Source organism: Staurois parvus, unplaced genomic scaffold, assembly GCF_062004578.1.
Source record: "Staurois parvus isolate SC_StPar_1 unplaced genomic scaffold, SC_StPar_1.0 ptg001495l, whole genome shotgun sequence".
Classification (NCBI taxonomy): Eukaryota; Metazoa; Chordata; class Amphibia; order Anura; family Ranidae; genus Staurois; species Staurois parvus.
The window spans coordinates 437,730-462,835 of NW_028319291.1; the positions used below are offsets into that span (position 1 = coordinate 437,730).

General features: G+C 45.3%; 1 protein-coding gene across 1 annotated transcript in view; it reads right to left on the minus strand.

The window, feature by feature from the left end:
• Positions 1–25,106, minus strand: part of CTDSP1 (CTD small phosphatase 1) — an 83,490-nt gene that overhangs the window by 18,423 nt on the left and 39,961 nt on the right. Inside the window, exons 2-3 of the mRNA XM_089662595.1 lie at positions 9,727–9,875; positions 3,408–3,506 (exon numbers count right to left, since the gene is read on the minus strand). Of these exons, the coding sequence (XP_089518721.1) occupies positions 3,408–3,506; positions 9,727–9,875 (248 nt within the window). The remainder of the gene's footprint in view (positions 1–3,407; positions 3,507–9,726; positions 9,876–25,106) is intronic.

The following is a 25,106-nucleotide window of genomic DNA, read 5'->3' on the forward strand; positions in this document are numbered from 1 at the left end:
TAATACATAAGGGGGATATGATCTCCATGTATAATACATAAGGGGGGATATGATCTCCATGTATAAATACATAAGGGGGGGATATGATCTCCATGTATTATACATAAGGGGGATATGATCTCCATGTATAATACATAAGGGGGGATATGATCTCCATGTATAAATACATAAGGGGGGGATATGATCTCCATGTATAATACATAAGGGGGGATATGATCACCATGTATAATACATAAGGGGGGATATGATCTCCATGTATAATACATAAGGGGGGATATGATCACCATGTATAATACATAAGGGGGGATATGATCTCCATGTATAATACATAAGGGGGGATATGATCTCTATGTATAATACATAAGGGGGGGATATGATCACCATGTATAATACATAAGGGGGGATATGATCTCCATGTATAATACATAAGGGGGGGATATGATCACCATGTATAATACATAAGGGGGATATGATCTCCATGTATAATACATAAGGGGGATATGATCTCCATGTATAATACATAAGGGGGGATATGATCTCCATGTATAATACATAAGGGGGATATGATCTCCATGTATAATACATAAGGGGGATATGATCTCCATGTATAAATACATCAGTGGTTCATATAGTGAACTCTGTGTAGAGCTATTCCCCCTGAGGTCATCACAGAGGACAAGGGGGCGCTCTTTACGTCTGGAGGAAAAGAAATGTAATCTCCAAACACAGAAAGGTTTCTTCACAGTAAGAGCTGTGAGAATGTGGAATAGACTCCCTCAAGAGTTGGTTGTGGCCAGCTCAGTGGATTGCTGTAGGAAAGTCCTGGATTCTTTCTTAGATACACAGAATATAACTGGATATAACATTTATAGGTAAAGTTGATCCAGGGAATATCGGATTGCCTCTCGGGGAATCAGGAAGGAATTTTTTTTCCCATGCAGCAGAAAATTGGATCATGGTTTGCTGGGTTTTTTTTTGCCTTCCTCTGGATCAACTGTGGGTATATAACTTGTTTTTTTTTGGTTGAACTGGATGGACTTTTGGCATTTTTCAGCCAGACTAACTATGTAACCTCCTCTAACAGAACAAGCCCTCCAGCAAAATGGCAGTTTGAGGGTTGAGACAAACCATTTACCACTGACAGGGGAGTTCACAATGATCAGCTGTAAAAATTTTAACCCAAAAGGAAAAAAAAAATAAACAGTTGCAACAAATACAGTATATTGATAGATGGCACTTTTGGATATAAAAAGATGATAAAATTCTAATATACAGTTGAAGATGCCTTATGATGTGGAATGTTGATATAAACTTTGGAGGGAATTGTGTAATGTAACAAATATATATATATATATATATATATATATATATATATATATATACACACACACACACAACACATATTCTAGAAATGTTCTTATTTAACATATAACACATCATTTTATTTTTTTTTCAAATACAATATATATATATATACACACACAAAATTAAATATATAACAAATAAATAATAAAACACATAAATATGCCGTTTTCCTCCCACACTTCAAAGACATGCTGGTAGATTAATTGGCTCCTGTCTAAACTGGCCCTAGTACGTGTATGTATAAAAGGGAGTTAGGGAATTTGGACTGTACGCCCCTTGAGGGCAGAGACTGATGTGAATGAACAATATATATGTAAACCGCTGCCAGAATTGTTGGCGCTATATAAGTACCTAAATTAAAGTAAATAGTGGTGAATTACTAACATCAAGATATGTGGGCATCTGTAAAAATATTAATTTTTCCTTTGTTTTGTGTGATGTAATTATTAAGCCGTGGAAAGTTTTATATCTTTATTCCAACTGGTGCATCTGCCCCATTAAAGCTGCAGCTTAGCTAACATTTGTTTTTTTTAATTCTCTACAGTTTTAGTTCCATCACTTTCCTGTAATGCAGGATGTACCACATTGTGCAGGTAGCTGGATTCTGGAGACATCTTCACTGAAGTGATGCCCCGTCCTCTTCCTTCCTCTGATCCTCTGGTGCTGCAATGGTTAACAGCTTCGGGCCTTCAGGCAGAACAGCAGTATAGATGATCCTTTTGAGACACGTCCCCCTTCCTTCTCCTCCAATGAGGTTCGGTGCTGCAATGGTTAACAGCTTCAAGTCTTCAGGCAGAACAGATGATCCGATGGAGACATGCCCCCCTTCCCTCGGCTTCAACGAGTATTGGTGCTACGGTGGTTAATAGCTTCGGGTCTTCAGGCAGAGCAGCAGTACAGATGATCCAATGGGGACATGCCTCCTCCCCTTTCCTCTCCTCCAATGAGGATTAGTACTGTAATGGTTAATAGCATCGGGTCTACAGGCAAAACCGCAATACAGATGATCCAATGGAGACTGGAGACAAGCCCCGCCTTCCCTCTCCTCCAGTGAGGATTGGTACTGCAATGGTTAGGAGCATCGGGTCTTCAGGCAGAACAGCAGTACAGATGATCCAATGGGGACACGCCCCCCCTTCCCTCTCCTCCAATGAAGATTGGTGCTGCATTTGTTAACAGCTTCAAATATTCAGGCAGAACAGCAGTACAGATGATCCAATGGAGACACTCCCCCCTTCCCTCTGCTCCAATGAGGATTGGTACTGCAATGGTTAATAGCATCAGGTCTTCAGGCAGAACAGCAGTTGCGTCTTCAGGCAAAACGGCAGAACAGATGACCCAATGAAAACATGCCCCCTCCTTCCCTCTCCTCCAGTGAGGATTGGTACTGCAATGGTTAACAGCTTCGGGTCTTCAAGCAGAACAGCAGTACAGATGATCTGATGGGGACACGCCCCCATTCTCTCTTCTCCAATGAGGATTGGTGCTGCATTTGTTAACAGCTTTGGGTCTTCAGGCAGAACAGCAGTACAGATAATCTGATGGAGACACGCCCCCTCCTTCCCTCTCCTCCAATTAGAAAAGTTATTTCACTGATTACGCTGCATGTAACTCAATCTGTGAAAGGGGGAGAGAATCCGGTCACTGATCAGACTCTTCCTCACTCACAGTTACAGGCAGAGTAATCAATGAAAGAACTTTTCTCAGTGGAGGAGGTGGAAGAAGGAAGGGGTGTGCCCCCATCAGATCATCTTTGGGGCAGTTGAGCCCAAAAACCTGAAGCTGTTAACCACTGCAGCGTTGTGCACAAGTTGTGAGTAAGGAAGAGGACAGGGCATCCCTGCCAGAAGACTTCTGCAGGATTCAGCTGCCTGCACACCATGGGACATCTATCAACACAGGTAAGTGATGCGACTAAAGCTGTAGGGAATTTTGTTTAGATGAACTTCAGTTTTTAAAAATGGAATATTCAAAGCAATCTGAGAGGCAAAATGTAAATTTGAAAGGTTAATGTTGTTGGTGATGAAGACTGTACAACTTACCTTGAATGAGCTGTGAACCAACGTTTCATCCAGGTCAATGACCACACAGAGTTTGCCCGTGTCCTGCGGCTTCACTTCTGGCAGAAGGAATTTAGTCGCCTAAAAAATATTTCAAAAACAAGCAATAACTTTAATGAGCCCGGTTTGCTCCTTAAACTGGCCATAGCATAACATCTATGCGATTCCAGGAAAAAAAAGAAGAGGAATGCTGTTAATAGGTTCCCCTGCCTCTACCAGTCATACACATGTGGAAGATTTAACCACTTACTGCCCAGGCCTATTCTTACACTTCTCTCCTATATATACAAATTTATAAAAAATCTGCATTTTTTTGCTAGAAAATTACTTAGAACCGCGTGGCTTTATATATATTTTTTTCAGAGGCCTTAGAGAATAAAATGGTGGGTGTTGCAATTTTTTTTTTTTACATAGTATTTGTGTAGCTGTTTTTCAAACACAATTTTTAGGGCAAAAAAATACACTTTAATGAATTATTGTACACAAACACAATAGAATACCTATTTTTTTTAAAAAAAATGTAAAAGATGATATGCCAAGTAAATAGATACTGAACATGTCACACTTTAAAATTGCGTATGTTAAAGTATTGCTCTACCTCTGACGTTTGTGACCATACCTCACAAGTGTTGTGCGATCACCGTTTACATATGCGTGCTGGCTTTACGTATGCGTTCACATTTGCGTGTAAGCAAGGAAGGGTGCGTTTTACATTTTTTATTTTATACTTTTAGTTTTTATTTTATTTGAAACTTTCATTTATTGCTTTCACAAGGGATGAACAGCCCTCAGCAAGAAGCTTGGTGAGAAGGAGACAACTGTTGGAATGATCATTCGCAAATGGAAGAAATACAAAATAATAAATATGGTATGGCAGTACTCTGCAAGACCACTAGAGGCAGTCATGAGCATGGCCATCGCATAGGAACCCATGGAGACCAATAGTGCATGGGCAGCATGAAGAGGAGCAGCACAGTGGCTAAATGGTTAGCACTTCCACCTGGCAGTACTCAGGTCGTTGGTTCAAATCCCAACCATGGCACCACCTGCCTGGAGTTTGCATGTTCTCCCTGTGCCTGTGTTGGTTTCCTCCGGGTACTCTGATTTCCTCCCACACTCCAAAGACATGCTGGTAGGTGAATTGGCTCCTGTCTAAATTGTCCCTAGTATGTGTATGTATGAATGTGAGTTAGGGACCTTAGATTGTACGCCCCTTGAGGGTTAGGGACTGATGTGAATGTATAATATATATGTAAAATGCTGCGTAAATTGACGGCGCTATATAAGTACCTGAAATAAATAATAAATAAATAATAATCGCCCTCGGTCTGGAGCTCCATGCAAGAGTTCGCCTCATGGGGTAAGAATGATGAGAAAAGTGAGGGATCAGCACAGAACTACACGGGAGGAGCTTGTGAATGATCTCAAGTCAGTTGGGACCACAGTCACCAAAACAAACCACTGGTAACAGAATACGCCACAATGGAATGAAATCCTGCGACTCCAACTCCATCGGAGTCGCACCAATTTTGAAAATAATTCCTGCACTATTTTCAACAATTTCAGGTGCGAATTGAATGAACATCTATGCATGAAGTCGCACAGATGTCAGGTGCACCTATAAGACCTTCATCTTTGAAATTACGCTGGTTTAAGTGAAGACGCATTCAGTGTGAACCAGTGCTCAAAGTCAATACTTTCTAATAAGCAAAAAAAAAAAGCAAAAAACATATAAAAAATGCACTACATGCATTTCTGCTGCATGTCCATTGAAGTCTATTGAACCAAAAACGCACCGTGTTACGTCTAAACAAAAATCCCTGGCCCTTTCCAAAAAGGCATAGATGTGAATGTGTCCCATAGGAAACCGTGTTAAATGGACTGTAGTGCGTTTCTGCAAAATGCACTAAAAAACGCATTGGTGTGAGTCAGGCCTAAAAGTCTTCTCTTGCAAACAAAATGACAAGAGCAGTACTTGTTATTGTCCACAAGATGTCACCAGAGGCATGTGAGCGCAGACAGTTACTCTTGCAAAATACCTTTGCGGCCCAGAAATGAATTACTGCTCCAGGTAGGATTTCATTACCGCTTCCCTCATTTCCAGTTTTCAAAAGGAGACTCCAATCGCATATCATTTAACTCTGTGCCTTTAGATCAAACTACTCCCCCCTTCCCCCCTCCAATTAGGAGCTTGTCAGCCAAGACTGGAGACAGAGTTATGGACAGGAGTGGCAGTCTGGGAGAAAAGTCCCCGTCCCTGGAATGTGGAAGTTGGGTTGAAAGATCTGAGCGACTGTGAGCCCTGCAGCCAATCTAAACTTTGCCAGCAATAACTGGGGGAGTTCCACCACGGAGATGAAGATTGCCAGAATCGGTAGAGGAAATCTTCCAGCATTCTGGAAAATCTCTGCAGCTTTTTAACCACTTCAACACCGGGCACTTTCCTCCCCTTCCTGCACAGGCCAATTTTCAGCTTTCAGTGCTGTCACTCTTTGGAGGACAATTGTGTGGTCATGCAGCACTGTGCCCATATGAAATTATCATTTGAGACAGATAGAGATTTCTATTGGTGGTATATCATCACCATTTTTTCTAAATAAACGAAAAAAGTTTCTGTTATAAAAATTTGCATATAAGTTAATTTTCTTCTTCACTGATGAGCCAGATGAGGCTGCACTGATGGCCACTGATAGGTGGCACTGATAGGCTGCATTGATGGGAACTGATAGGCTGCATTGATGGGAATTGGAAGGCTGCACTGATGGGCACTGTTGAGACTGCACTGATGGGCAGCCTTGGACATGAATTGGCACTGATGGAGCTTCACTGTTATTCTACACTGATCATGATCAGTGCCCTGATTATCTCCAAATTCCATTTTCTTTGCTGCAGTGACCTGACTTCTTGTTAAGAGGGTCGCTATTCATTCTCCAAGGTAACACTGTATGTAGGAACATAGCCACCCTGCCTTAGTCCCACTGTATGTAGGAACATATCCACCCTGCCTTAATCCCACTGTATGTAGGAACATAGCCACCCTGCCTTAGTACCACTGCATGTAGGAACATAGTCACCCTTCCTTATTCCTACTGCATGTAGGAACATAGCCACCCTGCCTTAGTACATCTGTATGTAGGAACGTAGCCACCCTGACTTAGTACCACTGTATGTAGGAACGCACGTTACTACTGAGCAGGGGTTCAGCAGAGCTGAGGGTTACAATTGAGCGGGGGATCACCAGAGTTGGGGATTACTACTGAGCGGGGGATCGGCACAGCTGAGGGATACTACCGAGCAGAGAATCAGTAGAGCTGAGAGTTACTACTGAGCGGGGGATCAGCAGAGCTCGAAGTTACTACTGAGTGGAGGAGCAGCAGAGTTGGGGATTACTACTGAGCAGGGGATCAGCAGAGCTCGTAGTTACTACTGAGTGGAGGAGCAGCAGAGTTGGGGATTACTACTGAGCAGGGGATCAGAAAAGCTGGAGGTTACTACCGAGTGGGGGATCAGGAGAGCTTGGGGTTACTACTGAGCAGAGAATCAGCAGAGTTGGGGATTACTACTGAGCGGGGGATCAGAAGAGCTGGGGGTTACTACTGAGTGGGGGATCAGAAGAGCTGGGGGTTACTACCAAGTGGGGGATCAGAAGAGCTGGGGGTTACTACCGAGTGGGGGATCAGAAGAGCTGAGGTTACTACTGAGCAGGGGATCAGAAGAGCTGAGGTTACTACTGAGCAGGGGATCAGAAGAGCTGAGGTTACTACTGAGCAGGGGATCAGAAGAGCTGGGGGTACTACTGAGCCAGGGATCTGTTGAACAAGGGTAATAATAAACTGGGGATCTGCTAAGTGGGGGTACTAATGATCTGGAGGTATTACTGAGTTGGAGGTACTGCTAAGCCAGGGTTTTACAGTGACATGAAAATGTTTCTGTCTTACAGCAGAACTACAGTAAAAATTGAGCTTCCTGTAATAAAGACTGATGCTCTATGTGCTGAAGCAGGGTGAAGGGTCTTGTCTCCACAATCCCCCCTCTAGTTTCGTGCACACAAAGTGGATTTATATCCTTTAGGGCTCTTGAAGAATATTGAAATGCAATTTTTTTCTGAGTTCAGTTTTAAGTGGGGGGAAAGTCCAAACTTTGTCATTGAGATTCCATTAACCTCCTTTTTCAGTGAGACATCCCCTCAATTTCTATAAAGGTGACAATGTTCACAGGACATAGAGTGATAATGAAATTGGACAAAAGTGTATTCCTTAAAGTGGCACTTTGGTTCTTACAACAAAACCTCAAGTATACATAATAACTGTATCCAAATTTCTACATTCTCAATATTTTACTAAATGCTAATAAAACCAAGTAAATCCTTCTTTCTGGGGCTACTAGTATTTAATATAGCATTGTGCAGGTTGGATTATGTTTGTATATGAAGTTTTTTTTTTCTTTGGAGGACAGTGCCTCATAATATTCCCCTTAAATAGTTTTCTTTTTAGGCCTTTTTTTCTGCATTAGTTTTTGGAATTATCATTAGTTGATATAGAAACATAAGGGGACTTGAAAAAAACATTTTAAAGCAATTTTTTAAAAAATGCAGGCGGCCCAACCCCTCACCCCCAACAATGTGAACTAGAACTAGATTGCCTGGCTGGCTAGTAGTAGTTATTCATTTTTAACGGGACTTGCTCCAAAATGTTGAAGAAGTTTCGTAGCTTCTCCAAGTCACTTCTTCAGTTCTGAGTATCAAGAACATGACCCCAGTATTGAGGAAAGTGAGGAGCACATTTTGGATAGACTAAACAACTGGTTCAAAAGAGGAGTGGAAGAGGCCATCTACGTCTTACTGGAACAACCATCCCTGAACTGGGGTAAGGGCCTTCTACGCCATCTGTCTTCCACATATAATGTGATTTTACCATCTCTACCCTGGGAACAATTCTCACCTTCAACTGTGTGAATGCAATGATTGACATCTATGCAGACTCCCTGACATTATGGAAGGGGATTATATAACTAGAATAGGGTGGTTCTATAACTTTCACACCTCTCATTCTGAGCTTAGACAATTAACATCTACCTTGACCTATTCCATGATGTTGAAGTCGTTTCATAACTTCTCCAAGCCACTTCTTTGATTCCAATGAGTGTCAGGGACATAACTCAGCATTTTAAGGACACTGAAGAGCATATTTTGGAAAGACAGGACAACTTGTTCACAATAGGTGTTAAAAAGGACATCTATTTCAAACCAGAACAACCACCCCTGAACAGCGATGAGGGCCTTCTACACCATCTGTCTTCCACATACGTATAATGTCATTTTCATTTCTACCCGGCAACAATTCTCACCTTCAGCCACGTGAATGCAGTGATTGACACCTATGCAGACTCCCTGACACATAGGATGGGATTATATAACTAGATCCGGGTGGTTCTGCAACCTCCACAACTTCCATCCTGTTCTTGGGCAATCAATCAATCAATATCTACCTGACCTATTCCATGGTGATTGGATGAAGGTGTAGGTGTTACCAATGTGGATATAAATATTGGGGTATGTTTCCTGACACTCATTAGAAGAGGCTTGAAGAAGATACAAAATGTCTTCAACATTATGGAACAAGTTCAGCTGAATGTCACCAACTACTACTAGAGATACCATGACCTGGATCAATGAGAGCCTTCACAGACATTCAAGAGCCTGGTCACGTCATGGTAACTTATCTCCCTCTTCACATTTTGAAGAAAGAGAACAACTGACTCCCAAGAGGTGTGAAAGAGGTCATCTATGTCACATTGGAACAACTATTCCTGCACAGGGGTGAGGGACTTCAACACCATCTGGCTTCCACATACAGTATGTCATTTTAACATCTCTACCTTGGCAACAATTCTCACCTTTAATCATGTGAATGTAATGATTGACACCTATGCATTTGTCCTGACACCATGGATAGGATTATATAACTAGATCAGGTGGTTCTACAACTTCCACAACTCCAGTCCTGCTCTTGGACAGTCAACATCTGCCTTGACAAACAAGTGTAGGTGCTGGTGCTACCCATGTAGATATAAATGCTGGAGTATGTTCCTTGAAACTTATTAGAACTGAAAAAGTGACTTGAAGAAGTAATGAAATGTCTTCAAAATTAGAGAACAAGTCCAGCGGAAATTGACCAACTACTACGAGATATACCAAGACTTGGATCATTGAGAACCTTCATAGACAGTCAAGAGCCTGGTCATGTCAATGTATCTTCTTGCCCTCTTCGGGTGTTCAATGATTTGCTAGATCTCAGCTTACCTTGGGGACCGATCCATTTTCTTCCACTAGGAGGGGAGCATTGTTATTCACAGGAAGGGGATCTGTGTCGTCCTGACACAGACAACAGAACAGGGAGTGAAAGATGCTTCTGCTTCGAGGCTTCTTAGAAGAGGTGGAGTTGTGAGCACCTGGAGGGCAAAGACAAGGTATTACTCTTACAGTACACAATGTAATCTCATTTCAATGTAACATCAACTTTTTATATCATACATCAGGCAACATAGACTTTCTTAGCTATGATGGCACCAAAAAAGTGGGATCACCCTGGGACTTACAGTTCTTATTCCTCCTCCATGACAGCCAGATGGTTACCCAGAACTGCTGGACTCCTCATGCCTGTTATGGAGAAGCCATTCAAAGCATACTACTGATAATAATAATATGGTACTGACACCACAAATGAGGAGTCATACATTTCATGCATGCCAACTGTCCTAGGTTTGCTGGGACAGTCCTGCATCTTGACCCTCTGTCCCACCAATGCTGTGCCCGTGGCTATATCCTGGGATCACAAAGGACTCAAAAGGACATTCATTACCAGGATTGGTGCTCAGCATGGGTGGTCTCCTCATATTAATAGGTGGGGACTGGGAAGGACCAATCAGTGGACATAACAACTGGTTACCCAGAACTGCTGGATTTCCCATGTCTGTTGTGGAGGAGCCATTCAAACCGTATTATTGGTGATAAAAATCCAGTACTGACACCACAAAGGATAAGTTATAAAATACATAAATACCATATGTCCTATATTTGCTGACACAGCCCCACATCTTGACCCTTTGTCCCTCCAATGCAGTGCCCTGGACCATGTCCCGGGATCACAGCATCAACCTTATTTAAGTTATTATTATACAGGATTTATAGAGCGCCAACAGTTTGCTCAGCGCTTTACAAAATGAAGGTAGACATTACAGTTACAATACATATTGGTTCAAGGGGTGACAGAGGGCCTGGCTCGTTAGAGCTTACAATCTAGAGAGCAGAAGCTCTGTTGACTTCCATCATCCAATCATGTGCAAGCAAAAATGCTGTTTTTTAATTTTCCTTGAACGTGATAGGATCTTCTACGACACAAGCACATGAATTACAGGGATCTGTGCTGAGTGGGTGGTCTATTCATATTCAGAAATGGGGTCTGGGCGAGACCAATCAGTAAAGTGGAGATGATAGGTGGTCCTCCCATATTTAGTGGCGGGGTCCGGTTGGTACCAACATATAATGTAGGCATGATCAGGGCCGTGGATAAGGAGGTACCACCAGCCCCGGCCAGCAGGGGGGCCCAGACAGCTGGGTAAATATGATGTGGACAGGGAGGGAGATCGGTATGACGGGGGGGGGAAATTACTGGAACCGAGCCCTTGCTTGTGTCTATCTGCAGAAGCTGAAAGCTGGCTTCTTCTCCCCTCCCTACCGCTGTCATTCAGCTGCTGCAGAGAGAGCCATACAGGGGATCGGTTCCCACCGCTGCACCCATCACCCTGCCTGTGCACCATATGTTTCATACCAGGCCCCCCTGTGTGCCCCCACCCCCGCAGTGCTGCGAGCTTCCCTCCTCTCCTTCCCACCAGCAACTGCAAGCACACAGTAGGATCCTTCTGGATGGAGAGTGGAGGAAGCGTCCAGTGATTATTTCTCATTTTACAGCCTTTCCTGAATGAACACAATGTGTGATCAGTACCAATCAGTTACTGTGTTCATTCATAAGTGAAGCATAGTAAACTGTGTTTTTTTTGGGGGGAGGCCTGTCAGGTTGGCTGTATGGGGCCCCGTGGTTTCTAACATCAGCCCTGGGCTTGATCTGGACACACCTAACCAGAAAGTGGGCAGATCTAACGTGGGCCGGGTTAGTAGTGTCCCCATAATCTCAGAAAGTCTGAAAATCCCATGCACAGAGTGCAAGCTCCTGGGATCCCTCCCGCTTTGTATGATGCTGAGTTATGGACAATTTGCAAACCATGAGCTACACTTAATCCACTAGTTGCTACCTCTGGACCAATTACAAGTTTGCTTTCATTTCCTAACATGCATCGGAGAACTTTCAGCAGAGATCTGATTGGCTGCTGTAGGCAATGTTTAGGTTTTCACGCCAAACTGATTATATGGGGAGATGACAGCCTCTGTTGACATAGCAGCTCCATGCAATGAGAGGCTGCACCTGTGTATGTGAAATTACCGTGGCCAGCCAGAGCTTAGCGTGTTCTTAGGAGATCAGCGGGGATCATCACACCTTAATCCTCCTGCAGTTAACAAGATCTCATTATCTTGGAGGGAGATGGATGTGATTTGAGCCGACAGGCAGATGTCGCACAATTCCGTAATCAACTCCAGAGCGGGGCACCCGTAAATATTATTTTTATTGGGAAAACTTAAATAAGCCGCATCATGACATAATATCAGGTTATGTGCCCTATTCCAGAATGCAGCAGTCCCAGCACCGGGGACAGTGATACAGACTTAGTGGCTATGAGAAATCCTATAGCCTCCCGATCATTCTAAAAAAAAACACAAAACAAAAAAAAAAAAAAATGGACAACTGATCTCAGGTCAATCTTCAGCAAGCAATGCTATTATTATAGACTATTTACAATGTGTAATTAATATGTGTACCACCGCGTAGTTTATTACTGATGGGGATAGGTGCCATCATTTTGTTAAAATTTTATAAACATTGGTCTCAAGTTTTGTGGACTGAATAGGCAAAATTAGCTTGAAAGAAATAAAAAAAAAAATCACGTCTTTGTTTTCTTACAAAGACACCTGACCATCAATGCAGGGGGTGGGGCTTAACAGTGCTGCTACTGACCATCAATGTAGGGATAGGGTTAAAAACTTTACCACTGACCACCAATGTTTGTGTTATTTCTGCAACCACTGACACCAATGCTGGGGGTTATTATTACTGTCACCAAATGCAATGCTGGGGGGTATTACTACTGTCACCAAAACCAATGCTGGGGGTTATTAACGCTATTACAGAAAAACCAATGCTGGGGGTTATTATTGCTTGAAACAGTACCAATACTAAGCACTATTATTGTGGCCACCGAAACCATTGCTGGGGGTTATTATTGCAGTCATCGACACCAATGTTGGGGGTTATTATTTCTTGAATTGGCACCAATGCTGGGATTACTAATGCAATCACCAAACCCAATGCTGGGGTTATTATTGGGGTAAATGATACAAATGCTGGGGGTCATTTTTGTGGTAACTAATATTAATGTTGGGGGTTATTATTACTGTCACCAACATCAATGCGGGGGGTTGTTATTGCTTGAACCAGTACCAATGTTGGGCACTATTACTTTGGCCACCAAAACCATTGCTGGAGGTTATTATTGCAGTCACAGACACCAATGCTGGGGGTTATTATTTCTTGAACCGGCACCACTGCTAGGATTACTAATGAAGTCACCAACCCCGATACTGGGGTAATTACTGTGGTAAATTACATCAATGCTGGGGGTCATTATTGTGGTAACTGACACCAATGCTGGGGGTTATTATTGCATCAACTTACACCAATGCAGGGGTTATTATTGCAGCAACTTACACTAATGCTGGGGGTTATTATTTCTTGAACCGGCACCACTTCTAGGATTACTAATGAAGTCACCAACCCCAATACTGGGGTTATTACTGTGGTAAATTACACCAATTCTGGGGGTCATTATTGTGGTAACTGACACCAAAGCTGGGGGTTATTATTGCATCAACTTACACCAATGCAGGGGTTATTATTGCAGCAACTTACACTAATGCTGGGGGTTATTATTGCAGCAACTGACACCAATGCTGGGGGTTATAATTGCAACAACTGACACCAATGCTGGGGGTTATTATTGCAACAACTTACACCAATGCTGGGGGTTATTATTGAAGCAACTGATACCAATGATAGGGGTTATTATTGCAGCAGCTGACACCATTGCTGGGGATTATTATTTCTTGAACCAGCACCAATGCTAGAATTACTAATGAAGTCACCAACCCCAATGCTAGGGTTATTACTGTGGTAAATGACACCAATGCTGGGGGTTATTATTGCAGCAACTGATACCAATGCTGTGGGTTATTATTGCAGTAACTGATACCAATGGTAGGGGTTATTATTGCAGCAACTGACACCAATGCTGGGGGTTATTATTGCAGTAACTGATACCAATGCTGTGGGTTATTATTGCAGTAACTGATACCAATGGTAGGGGTTATTATTGCAGCAACTGACACCAATGCTGGGGGTTAATATTGAGGTCACTGACACCAATGCTGGGGGTTTTTATTGCAGCAACTGAAATCAGGGGTATTATTGTGGTAACTGACACCAATGCTAGGGGTAAATATTGCGATCACTGACACCAGTGTTGAAAGTCATTACTGTACGCTGCCTGTGACATTCTCACTGTACATGTTTCGGTTTCAAACCAACAGTTGCATGCTTTGCACAACGAAAATGCTGTTTGAATGCGCCCAAGTCTGATGATTACACAACACTCTTGCCTGTCCACCGTCCTCTGACAGTGAGAGGAATTTCACATTGGGCCAAAAAAGGAAATAAAAGGGAAAAGCAGGACAAATATGCCGCTTCTGAGGTCACAGAGTTCAGGCAGTGTGTGAACACACAGAAAACTCAAAAACAATCTCACCCCTCCCAGGAATGTCATTGCAACATTGGTTAATGCCTAACAAGAGTTCTTAACCCTTTCCCACCCAGGAAACAGCGGGCAATAAAAAAAACAAAAGAAAACAAAACAAAAAAGTAGAATATCCGAATGCGTGGATCTATTGTTCTAACAAATACTTGTTTTAGACTGGCTGGGTCAAACCGATATGCAATCAAGGCATGTGACCGAATGGAAATGCATTGCAGACACATCCAATACAAACTGGCTCATGGTGAAAAGTCTGACAAATGCATTAAGTCTTATTCACACGAGTGTAGAGATCCGTCTTCATCTGCGTGGGATGCAGAAGTGTCCCGTGTAGCCGCCTGCAGGCAGCTCGATAAAATCAATAACAGTTGGGCAGCTGCTCAGACCTTCATGAAACTCCCAAGTTCTAACTGTCCATGTGGAACCAACACGCTGGTCAGAACCAGGGCTGCCTTTAAGAAGGGGCAAAGGGGCAGCTGCTCTGGACCCATTCATTGCTGCGGGGCCCAAAGCAGCTGTTCCATACCTGCCATCTGTCGCAGTTTACATTCCCTTGTCCCTTGAAGTCTTCGTCCTGCGCTGTTTCCTGATAGTGCTGTCACTTATGCTGCCCATCTCTGCCCTATTGCCATGTACAGATGACTCACGTGTGCAGACCATGTCAGCATTCACATGTAACTGGCATTCATATGTAAATAGTGGTGCAATGTGGCATTCAGATGTAGATAGCGGCGACATTCATACATTATGTATATTATGCCCCCCAGAGGTTCAAGCCACCCCTGCTGAATGCTGCCCACTGGGGAGGTAAACGGGCATGCTTGAAAGTCCTGCCTGGAACTGTGGTCACTGAGCCCACCATCAACCTGTTCTACAAACATAAGTAAAGGGGGGGGGGGGTTGCAGGGGTAGGTAAAAAAGGAAGATACAGTTTGGGGTGCACAGGTGAGCAAGGATGGGATGTACAGAGGTAAGGAAGGTGGGTGCAAAGATGGAGCAGAGGAGGTATGTGGAGTTAGCACTGATGCGGTGCGGAATTCGCAGCGTTTTCAGTGCGAATTCCGCACCGCATCAGAATCGCTCCCCGTTCATGCGAACTGCTGCGAGTGTGTATGTTAACAACACCCCGAAAGTGGTTCTGCAAAACGCGGTGCGATGTACAGAATCGGATCGCATAGGTGTGAATACCCATGCGATCCGATTCTAGTGCGGATCCAAAAAAGGGTCCTGCACATTTTTGGTGCGGGTGCGGTGCGAATAGAGCCATACAAAATGTATGGCTCCGATCGCACCGCACACAAATCGCATGTGATTTGTACAGGAATGCGGTGCGGTTCTTGTGCGGATCACATGTGATATAACACATTGCATTAGTGTGAACCTGGGCTTATGGGGGACGGGGGGGGGGTCTTGTGGAGACTGGGGAGGATGGAAGAGGTTTGGGGTGCAGAGGTTAGCTGGGAAATTTAGGATGCAAAGGTGTACTGCCATGGGGAATAAAGACGTACGCCCCCTGTAGGGCAGCCCATTCATTTCAATGGGCTGCTCTATGCGCTAGAAATGTGGAAAAGGCCCGGACCCTTTTTCAGAATGACAAGTAACACAGTGCCACACCGTGAATTTTGCTGCATGTGAAAACACGCACGTCAGCAGATGCGTGAGGGTGTCATTAATAATTAATAGATCTGCTAAAGGGCAACATGTTTCTGTGGTGTCAGGAAAGCGATTTTGTATGCGTTCCTGAAATGCACAAATGTGAGCATACACTAAAAGCCTCAATTATATTGGTGGTCAGTGTAAATCCTCTCATTACAAAGGGGCATGGTGTAGAATCCTTTCATTCATACTAGTGGTCATTGTAAATCCCTCCTTACATTGGTGGTCACTGTTAATGATCCGTTTCCATTAGTGGTCAGTGTAAATCCCCTTCTTTACATTGGTGGCCTATATATAGGTAGTCGGTAAAAAAATCTTAACTTGCACCCTTACAATGGTGGTCCATGTAGAAGCCACCCTTAAATTGATGGTCAGTGTATATTCCCCCTTACAATGGTGACCAGTGTAGAAATGTATTGGTTGCTGGTGTAAAATCTCCCATTACATTGGTTGTCAGTGCAAATTCCCCTTAACATTGATGGTAAGAGCAGAATTGCCCTTACGCTGGTGGTCAATGTAAATCTCCCCTAACATTGGTGGTCGATGCAGAAATGTCACTTCCCAACCCCATCCAGCATTGCCACTGATCCCATCCACCCCAAGGACAGCCACTGATCCCATCCCAGGCCAAGACACTGCCACTGATCCCATCCCCCCCAGCACTGTCATTCATCCCATCCCCCCCACCACTGCCACTGATCCTATCAACCACCTAGCAATGCCACTGATCACATCCTCCCCCAAGCACTGCCACTGATCCCAGTCTTAGGATCCCTGGGAGTTTTTCTGTCTATTGGTGGGTTTCCTCACCTTCTCAGTCCATGGCGTGCAGGCAGTAAGGAGATGATGTGCTGTAACCTTCAGAAACCAATCAGTGAGATGTAATTAACTGCTGTAACCTCTAGCAACCAGTGAGCAGTAACGATGTGCAGTAACTTCTAGCAACCAATTAGTGAACAGTAGTGATCTGCTGCAATCTCTAGCAACCAATCAGTGAACAATAATGATGAGCAGTAACCTCTAGTAACCAGTTAGCAGTAATGATGTGCAGTAATCTCTAGCAACCAATCAGTGAGCAGTAATGATGTGCAGTAACTTCTATCAGCCAATCAGTGAGAAATAACAATGTGCAGTAACCTCTAGCAACCAATCAGTAAGTGGTACAGATGTGCAGTAACCTTTAGCAACCAATGGGTGAGCAGTAATAATGTGTAGTAACCTTTAGCAACCAGTGAGCTATAAGGATCTGCAGTATCCTCTAGCAACCAATCAGTGAGCAGTAAGGATGTGCAGTAACCTCTAGTAACCAATCAGCATGTGCTGTAACCTCTAGCAACTAATCAGTGAGCCTTAATGTGTGCCGTAACCTCTAGCAACCAGTCAGTGAGCGGTAACCTCCAGCAGCCAACTGCAATCGCTGCCTGATCAGAGCAGGTATAGAGTGAAATTGCATGGGAGTGGGGGCAAGAAAATGTTTGCCCAGGGTCCAATCAATATTAAAGATGGCCCTAGTCAGAACATAGACAGAAAAAGATACATTTTACAAATTAAGTCCCCCTCACAGTCCCCCCCTTACATCAGGATCCTCATCAGAGTCCCCCCTTACATCAGGATACCCATCAGAGTCCCCTGTTACTTCAGAATACCCATCAGAGTCCCCCCTTACATCAGAATACCCATCAGAGTTCCCCCCCATCAGGATACCCATCAGAGTCCCCCCTAAGATCAGGATCCCCATCAGAGTATCTTCTTACATCAAGCTCCTCTTTAGATCAGGGTCCCCATCTGAATCCTCCATTTTATCAGGATCCTTTAATTCAGAGTTCCCTCTTACATCAGGATTGGCATCAGAGCCCCCATCCCTTACATCAGGGTCCCCATCAGAGTCCTCCTTAGATTAGTGTCCCCTTCAGAGTACCCCCTTTACATCATGGTCCCCATCAGAGTATCTTCTTACACCAAGCCCCCCATCAGAGCCCCTCTCCTTGGATCAGGGTCCCCTTCAGAGTTCCCCCTTACATCAGGGTGCCCATCAGAGTTTCTCCTTACATTAGGCTCCGTATCAGAGACCCCCTTAGATCAGGATTGGCATCAGAGTCCCCCTTAGAACAGGGTCCCCAACAGAGTATCTTTTTACTCACTTCCCATCCAGGAGCTCAGTGGTCACCAGTACAAATAGAGAGGGCAAATCTACGCAGCGGGGACAGAGACAGCAATAAAAATCTGGCAGGGGTTCTATCACCCCCCTACTCTTCATATTGCACGTGTGCTGTGTCCCTATTCGTTCTTATGGTACAGCAGTACTCTGCAAGACCACTAGAGACAGTCATGAGCATGGCCATCCCATAGGGACCCATGGAGACCAATAGTGCATGGGCAGCATGAAGAGGAGCAGCACAGTGGCTAAATGGTTAACACTTCCGCCTGGCAGTACTCGGTTCGTTGGTTCAAATCCCAACCACGGCACCACCTGCCTGGAGTCTGTATATTCTCCCTGTGCCTGCGTGGGTTTCCTCCAAATACTCCGGTTTCCTTCCACACTCCACAGACATGCTGGTAGGTTAATTGGCTCCTGTCTAAATTGTCCCTAGTATGTGTATGTATGAATGTGAGTTAGGGACCTTAGATTGTACGCCCCTTGAGGGTCAGGGACTGATGTGAATGTACAATATATATGTAAAGTGCTGCGTACATTGATGGTGCTATATAAGTACCTGAAATAAATATATAAAGTGGAGCTGTAGGCTGTACAGGGCTGAACGATGACCACTGGAAGATCGATATATTACCAGATTTTCAAAAGGCCTTTTAACACAAGCTGTCTCCACTTCCTCGTAGCAGCCAATCAAATTCAAGCTTTCATCCTCCTGGTGAGATTTGTCTGAGCAGGCTGGGATGTCATTGGCTGCGGTTGGACAGTTCAGACAGTCCTTGTAAAAGCCATTTAATAAATCAGGTCTTTGCTATAATAATTCCTTTTTATTCCCATCTCTTCTACGTTCCATGTATTGTTTTGTCCCTCCCCCCCCCCCCCCAATGTTTTTGTTGCGTTTCCCGGCTTTTGCGCACACCGCTGCAGCTGACAGCTGTGCAGAGGACCGGCATTCCGAAGCTCAGTACAATCCCGGGGCCCGGGCCAGGACAAGATGGAGGAGAAGGTTTGCTGGAAGCGGATGGGGAAATTCCAGAAATTTGTTGCATTTTTTTTTTTTTTTTTTGATCTCAGAAAACACTTTTCAAACGTTTCTGTTCAGATGGCGGTTTCTCTGCGGCAGGTGAACAGTTACACAGCAAACGATTAATCATTAAGTGAAAGGTTAAAGTTTATATTTATCATTGACAAACACTTCACCTTGTTTTCTTCCTCTTCTGTAGGCGCTTAAGGCGGGTATTGGGCTGCGAAGGCGGTTGGAGACGCAGGCATTAGAATTCCGCCTGCAGGGTAGCTAAGGATGGGGTGGAGCCAAAGATAATGCAAATCATATTAACTGACCAATAAGAGGATTTATAGGGTAACTCCACTTTCGTGGGCAAAAAAAATAAATATATATATATAATGCACACAACTGTAACATAAGTCATATTGTAATTAAAGTGTTACTAAACCCCGGACCCTGCATTCACTATATCCGCTCTCCCCGGACCCTGCATTCACTATATCCGCTCTCCCAGGACCCTGCATTCACTATATCCGCTCTCCCCGGCCCCTGCATTCACTATATCTGGTCTCCCCGGACCCTGCATTCACTATATCCGCTCTCCCCGGACCCTGCATTCACTATATCCGCTCTCCCAGGACCCTGCATTCACTATATCCGCTCTCCCCGGCCCCTGCATTCACTATATCCGCTCTCCCCGGACCCTGCATTCACTATATCCGCTCTCCCCGGACCGTGCATTCACTATATCCGCTCTCCCCGGACCGTGCATTCACTATATCCGCTCTCCCCGGACCGTGCATTCACTATATCCGCTCTCCCCGGACCCTCCATTCACTATATCCGCTCTCCCCCGGACCCTGCATTCATTATATCTGCTCTCCCCGGACCCTGTATTCACTATATCCGCTCTCCCCGGACCGTGCATTCACTATATCCGCTCTCCCCGGACCCTGCATTCACTATATCCGCTCTCCCCGGACCCCACATCCACTATATCCGCTCTCCCCGGACCCTGCATTCATTATATCTGCTCTCCCTGGACCCTGCATTCACTATATCCGCTCTCCCCGGACCCTGCATTCACTATATCCGCTCTCCCCGGACCCTGCATTCACTATATCCGCTCTCCCCGGACCCTGCATTCACTATATCCGCTCTCCCCGGACCCTGCATTCACTATATCCGCTCTCCCCGGACCCCGCATTCACTATATCCGGTCTCCCCGGTCCCTGCATTCGCTATATCCGCTCTCCCCGGACCCTGCATTCACTATATCCGCTCTCCCCGGACCCTGCATTCACTATATCCGCTCTCCCCGGATCCTGCATTCACTATATCCGCTCTCCCCGGACCCTGCATTCATTATATCCGCTCTCCCCGGACCCTGCATTCACTATCTCCGGTCTCCCCGGACCCTGCATTCACTATATCCGCTCTCCCCGGACCCTGCATTCACTATATCCGCTCTCCCTGGACCCTGCATTCACTATATCCGCTCTCCCCGAACCCCGAATTCACTATATTTGGTCTCCCACAGTACACAGAACATGGAAATGCAATTATTTTAGTAAATATAAACTGCTAAATACCTTTTCTCATCAGCAGTATATAGCAGTCTTGTGACTTATATCAGTGTCCAGCTCAGCACTGATTACCGCTTGTAGGAGGAGTTTTCATTCTGCTCTGACTGTCCTATGAGGCTGCTTGACCCCTGACCCTCTGTCTGATTGGCCCTGTGCTGATCGCATGCACTCTCCCCCCCAAAAAAAGAAAAAACTCTCTAGCAATACACACCAAACTGAGCATGTGCAGAGTAAATCCTAGGGCTCTGTACTATCATCGGATGGATTGCGGATGGTAGAAGATGGGGAGGATCAGAGAAGACAGGATCAAACAGCCTTTTTACACAATGCAGAGGATTAACCCCTTAGGTTCCACAGTGAGTATAACAAGCATGCTTTACTGCATCTACAGACTGATTGGACTGTTGTGGGTTTAGTAACACTTTAAATGTTATTAAATTACTTTTCCTTTTCAATCGGCAGCACTGTAATTTACTTTAAATTCCATATGAGTCATTCTGTACATAGATGGTGCACAGAGGTCCCTCCAGAAATGTCATTTGCTGCTTGTGATTGGCTTACTGATTTTTTGGAAGTCAGATTTTGGGCATCCCCTGCAACAAAAAAAGTTATTTTAAAAGAGAAACTCCCAAAGGGAAATCAAATCTAAAAAGGATGCAGACCCTGCCACTTTCCTCATTAGAGACCTGCTGGATCAGCAGCTGATTGACAATTATAAAATCATGGACACAAGACACACAAACAGCTCTTTCTTCAGAATAACAAAGGGCAGGAATCTGCAACACAGTCCCTGCAATGTACATAGAACACCCAGAGGGGAGGGAGTTTTTTTTTCTCAACAAAAAGACATTTTTGTTGCAGAGGATGCCTAAAATCTGACTTGTATCTTAGAGCAGACTTGGGGGGGGGGGGGTTCTGTCTACCTTCTGTGTACACAACGCCTCCAGGCTGCCATATTGTACTTTACAGAAAATGTCAGCTCTGCAGACTGAACAGGAAAGGTCATTTTTAATAACAAATTTACTTTACTATTATTGTTTATTTTATTTGCCATTTTTTCCCCTCAAAAGTGGAGTTACCCTTTAAGGTTGGCACAAACATTTACATGTGTACAGCTTGTTATAAAGTCCAAATACGGCCCTGGGTGCAGCTCTGTTCCATTTTTTATTTTTTTCGTTGCGAACCCAGTGCAGCATTATGCTATCTTACATCAGGTTCCCAACCAGAGCCCCCCCCAGCATCAAGATCCCCATCAGAATCCCTCTTACATCAGGTTCCCAACCAGAGCCCCCCCCAGCATCAAGATCCCCATCAGAATCCCTCTTACATCAGGTTCCCAACCAGAGCCCCCCCCAGCATCAAGATCCCCATCAGAATCCCTCTTACATCAGGTTCCCAACCAGAGCCCCCCCCCAGCATCAAGATCCCCATCAGAATCCCTCTTACATCAGGTTCCCAACCAGAGCCCCCCCCCAGCATCAAGATCCCCATCAGAATCCCTCTTACATCAGGTTCCCAACCAGAGCCCCCCGCCCCCCCCCCCTTTGCATCAAGATCCCCATCGGAATCCCTCTTACATCAGGTTCCCAACCAGAGCCCCCCCCCCCTTGCATCAAGATCCCCATCAGAATCCCTCTTACATCAGGTTCCCAACCAGAGCCCCCCGCCCCCCCCTTGCATCAAGATCCCCATCGGAATCCCTCTTACATCAGGTTCCCAACCAGAGCCCCCCCCCCTTGCATCAAGATCCCCATCAGAATCCCTCTTACATCAGGTTCCCAACCAGAGCCCCCCGCCCCCCCCCTTGCATCAAGATCCCCATCGGAATCCCTCTTACATCAGGTTCCCAACCAGAGCCCCCCCAGCATCAAGATCCCCATCAGAATCCCTCTTACATCAGGTTCCCAACCAGAGCCCCCCCCCCCCTTGCATCAATATCCCCATCGGAATCCCTCTTACATTAGGGTACCCATCAGAATCCCCCCTTACATCAGGTTCCCAACCAGAGCCCCCCCAGCATCAAGATCCCCATCAGAATCCCTCTTACATCAGGCTCCCAACCAGAGCCCCCCGCCCCCCCCCCTTGCATCAAGATCCCCATCGGAATCCCTCTTACATCAGGTTCCCAACCAGAGCCCCCCCAGCATCAAGATCCCCATCGGAATCCCTCTTACATTAGGATACCCATCAGAATCCCCCCTTACATCAGGTTATGAACCAGAGTCCCCCCTTACATTAGGATCTCCAGAAGAGCACCCCTCACATCAGGTTCCCAACCAGAACCCCCCCCCTGCATCAAGATCTCCTTTGGAATCCCTCTTCCATTAGGGTACCCATCAGAATCCCCCCTTACATTAGGATATGAACCAGAGTTCCCCCTTACATTAGGATTTTCAGAAGAGCACCCTTTTTATCAGGTTCCAAACCAGAGCCCTCCCTTGCATCAAGATCCCCATCGGAATCCCTCTTACATTAGGGTACCCATCAGAATCCCCTCTTACATCAGGTTCCCAACCAGAGCCCCCCCAGCATCAAGATCCCCATCGGAATCCCTCTTACATTAGGATACCCATCAGAATCCCCCCTTACATCAGGTTATGAACCAGAGTCCCCCCTTACATTAGGATTTTCAGAAGAACACCCTTTACATCAGGTTCCCAAGCAGAGCCCCCCCCCCCCCCCTGCATCAAGATCCCCATCGAAATCCCTCTTACATTAGGGTACCCATCAGAATCCCCCCTTACATCAGGTTCCCAACCAGAGCCCCCCCAGCATCAAGATCCCCATCGGAATCCCTCTTACATTAGGATACCCATCAGAATCCCCCCTTACATCAGGTTATGAACCAGAGTCCCCCCTTACATTAGGATTTCCAGAAGAGCACCCTTTACATCAGGTTCCCAACCAGAGCCCCCCCTTGCATCAAGATCCCCATCGGACTCCCTCTTACATTAGGGTACCCATCATAATACCCCCTTACATCAGGTTACCAACCAGAGCCCCCACCTCTTACATTAGGATCCCCAGCAGAGTTTCCCTTACTTCAGGTTCCCTTCCAGAGTCTCCACTTGTATCAGGATCCCCATCGGAATCCCTCTTACATCACGGTACCTATTAGTGTCCCCCTACATCAGGTTACCTACCAGAGTCCCCCCTTGAATTAGCGTACCCATCAGGGTCCCCAGAAAAGTTCTCCTACATCAGGTTACCTTCCAAAGTCCCCCCCTTGCATCAGGATCCCCATCAAAATCCCTCTTGCATCACAGTACCCATCAGAGTCCCCCTACATTAGGATCCCCAGCAAAGTCCCCTTCCCATTGCCCAACGGATAAAATTCAAAACATTAACAATCACATATAAAGCCATTTATAACTCCGCCCCAAATTACATCACTAATCTTGTCTCAAAATATCACCCAAACCGTCCTCTCCGCTCCTCCCACGACCTCCTACTCTCTAGCTCCCTTGTCTCCTCCTCCCATGCTCGTCTCCAGGACTTCTCCAGAGCTTCCCCCATCCTCTGGAACTCTCTACCCCAATTTATCAGACTATCGCCTACTCTGCTCACTTTTAGGCGATCTCTGAAAACCTCTCTCTCCAGGGAAGCCTATCCTGCCCTCAGCTAATAATGGAATCTTCTACTCCTCCTACCAGTCCATACCCCACAGTTACTACTCTTTGTACCACTAGCCCCTCCCTCCTAGATTGTAAGCTCCCTGGATCAGGGCCCTCCTATCCCTCTTGTATTGAACTGTATTGTTGCTGTATTGTCTCCCGTTATATTGTAAAGTGCTGAGCAAACTGTTGGCGCCATATAAATCCTGTATAATAAGCATAATACTGTAATAATAATTTCCCTATCAGAGTCCCCTATACATTAGGATCCTCAGCAAAATTCTCCTTACATTAGGTTCCCTTCCAGAGTCCCCCATTGCATCAGGAATCCCTCTTACATCATGGTAACCATCAGAGTCCCCCTATATCAAAGTCCCCAGCAAAGTCTCCCTTACATCAGGTTGCTTACCAAAGTCCCCTCTTGCATTAGGGTCCCCATCAGAATCCCCCCTTACATCAGGGTCCCCATCAGAATCCCCCTTACATTAGGGTACCCATCAGAATCCCCCTTACATTAGGGTCCCCATCAGAATCCCCCCTTACATTAGGGTCCCCATCAGAATCCCCCTTACATTAGGGTCCCCATCAGAATCCCCCCTTACATTAGGGTCCCCATCAGAATCCCCCTTACATTAGGGTCCCCATCAGAATCCCCCTTACATTAGGGTACCCATCAGAATCTCCTTTACA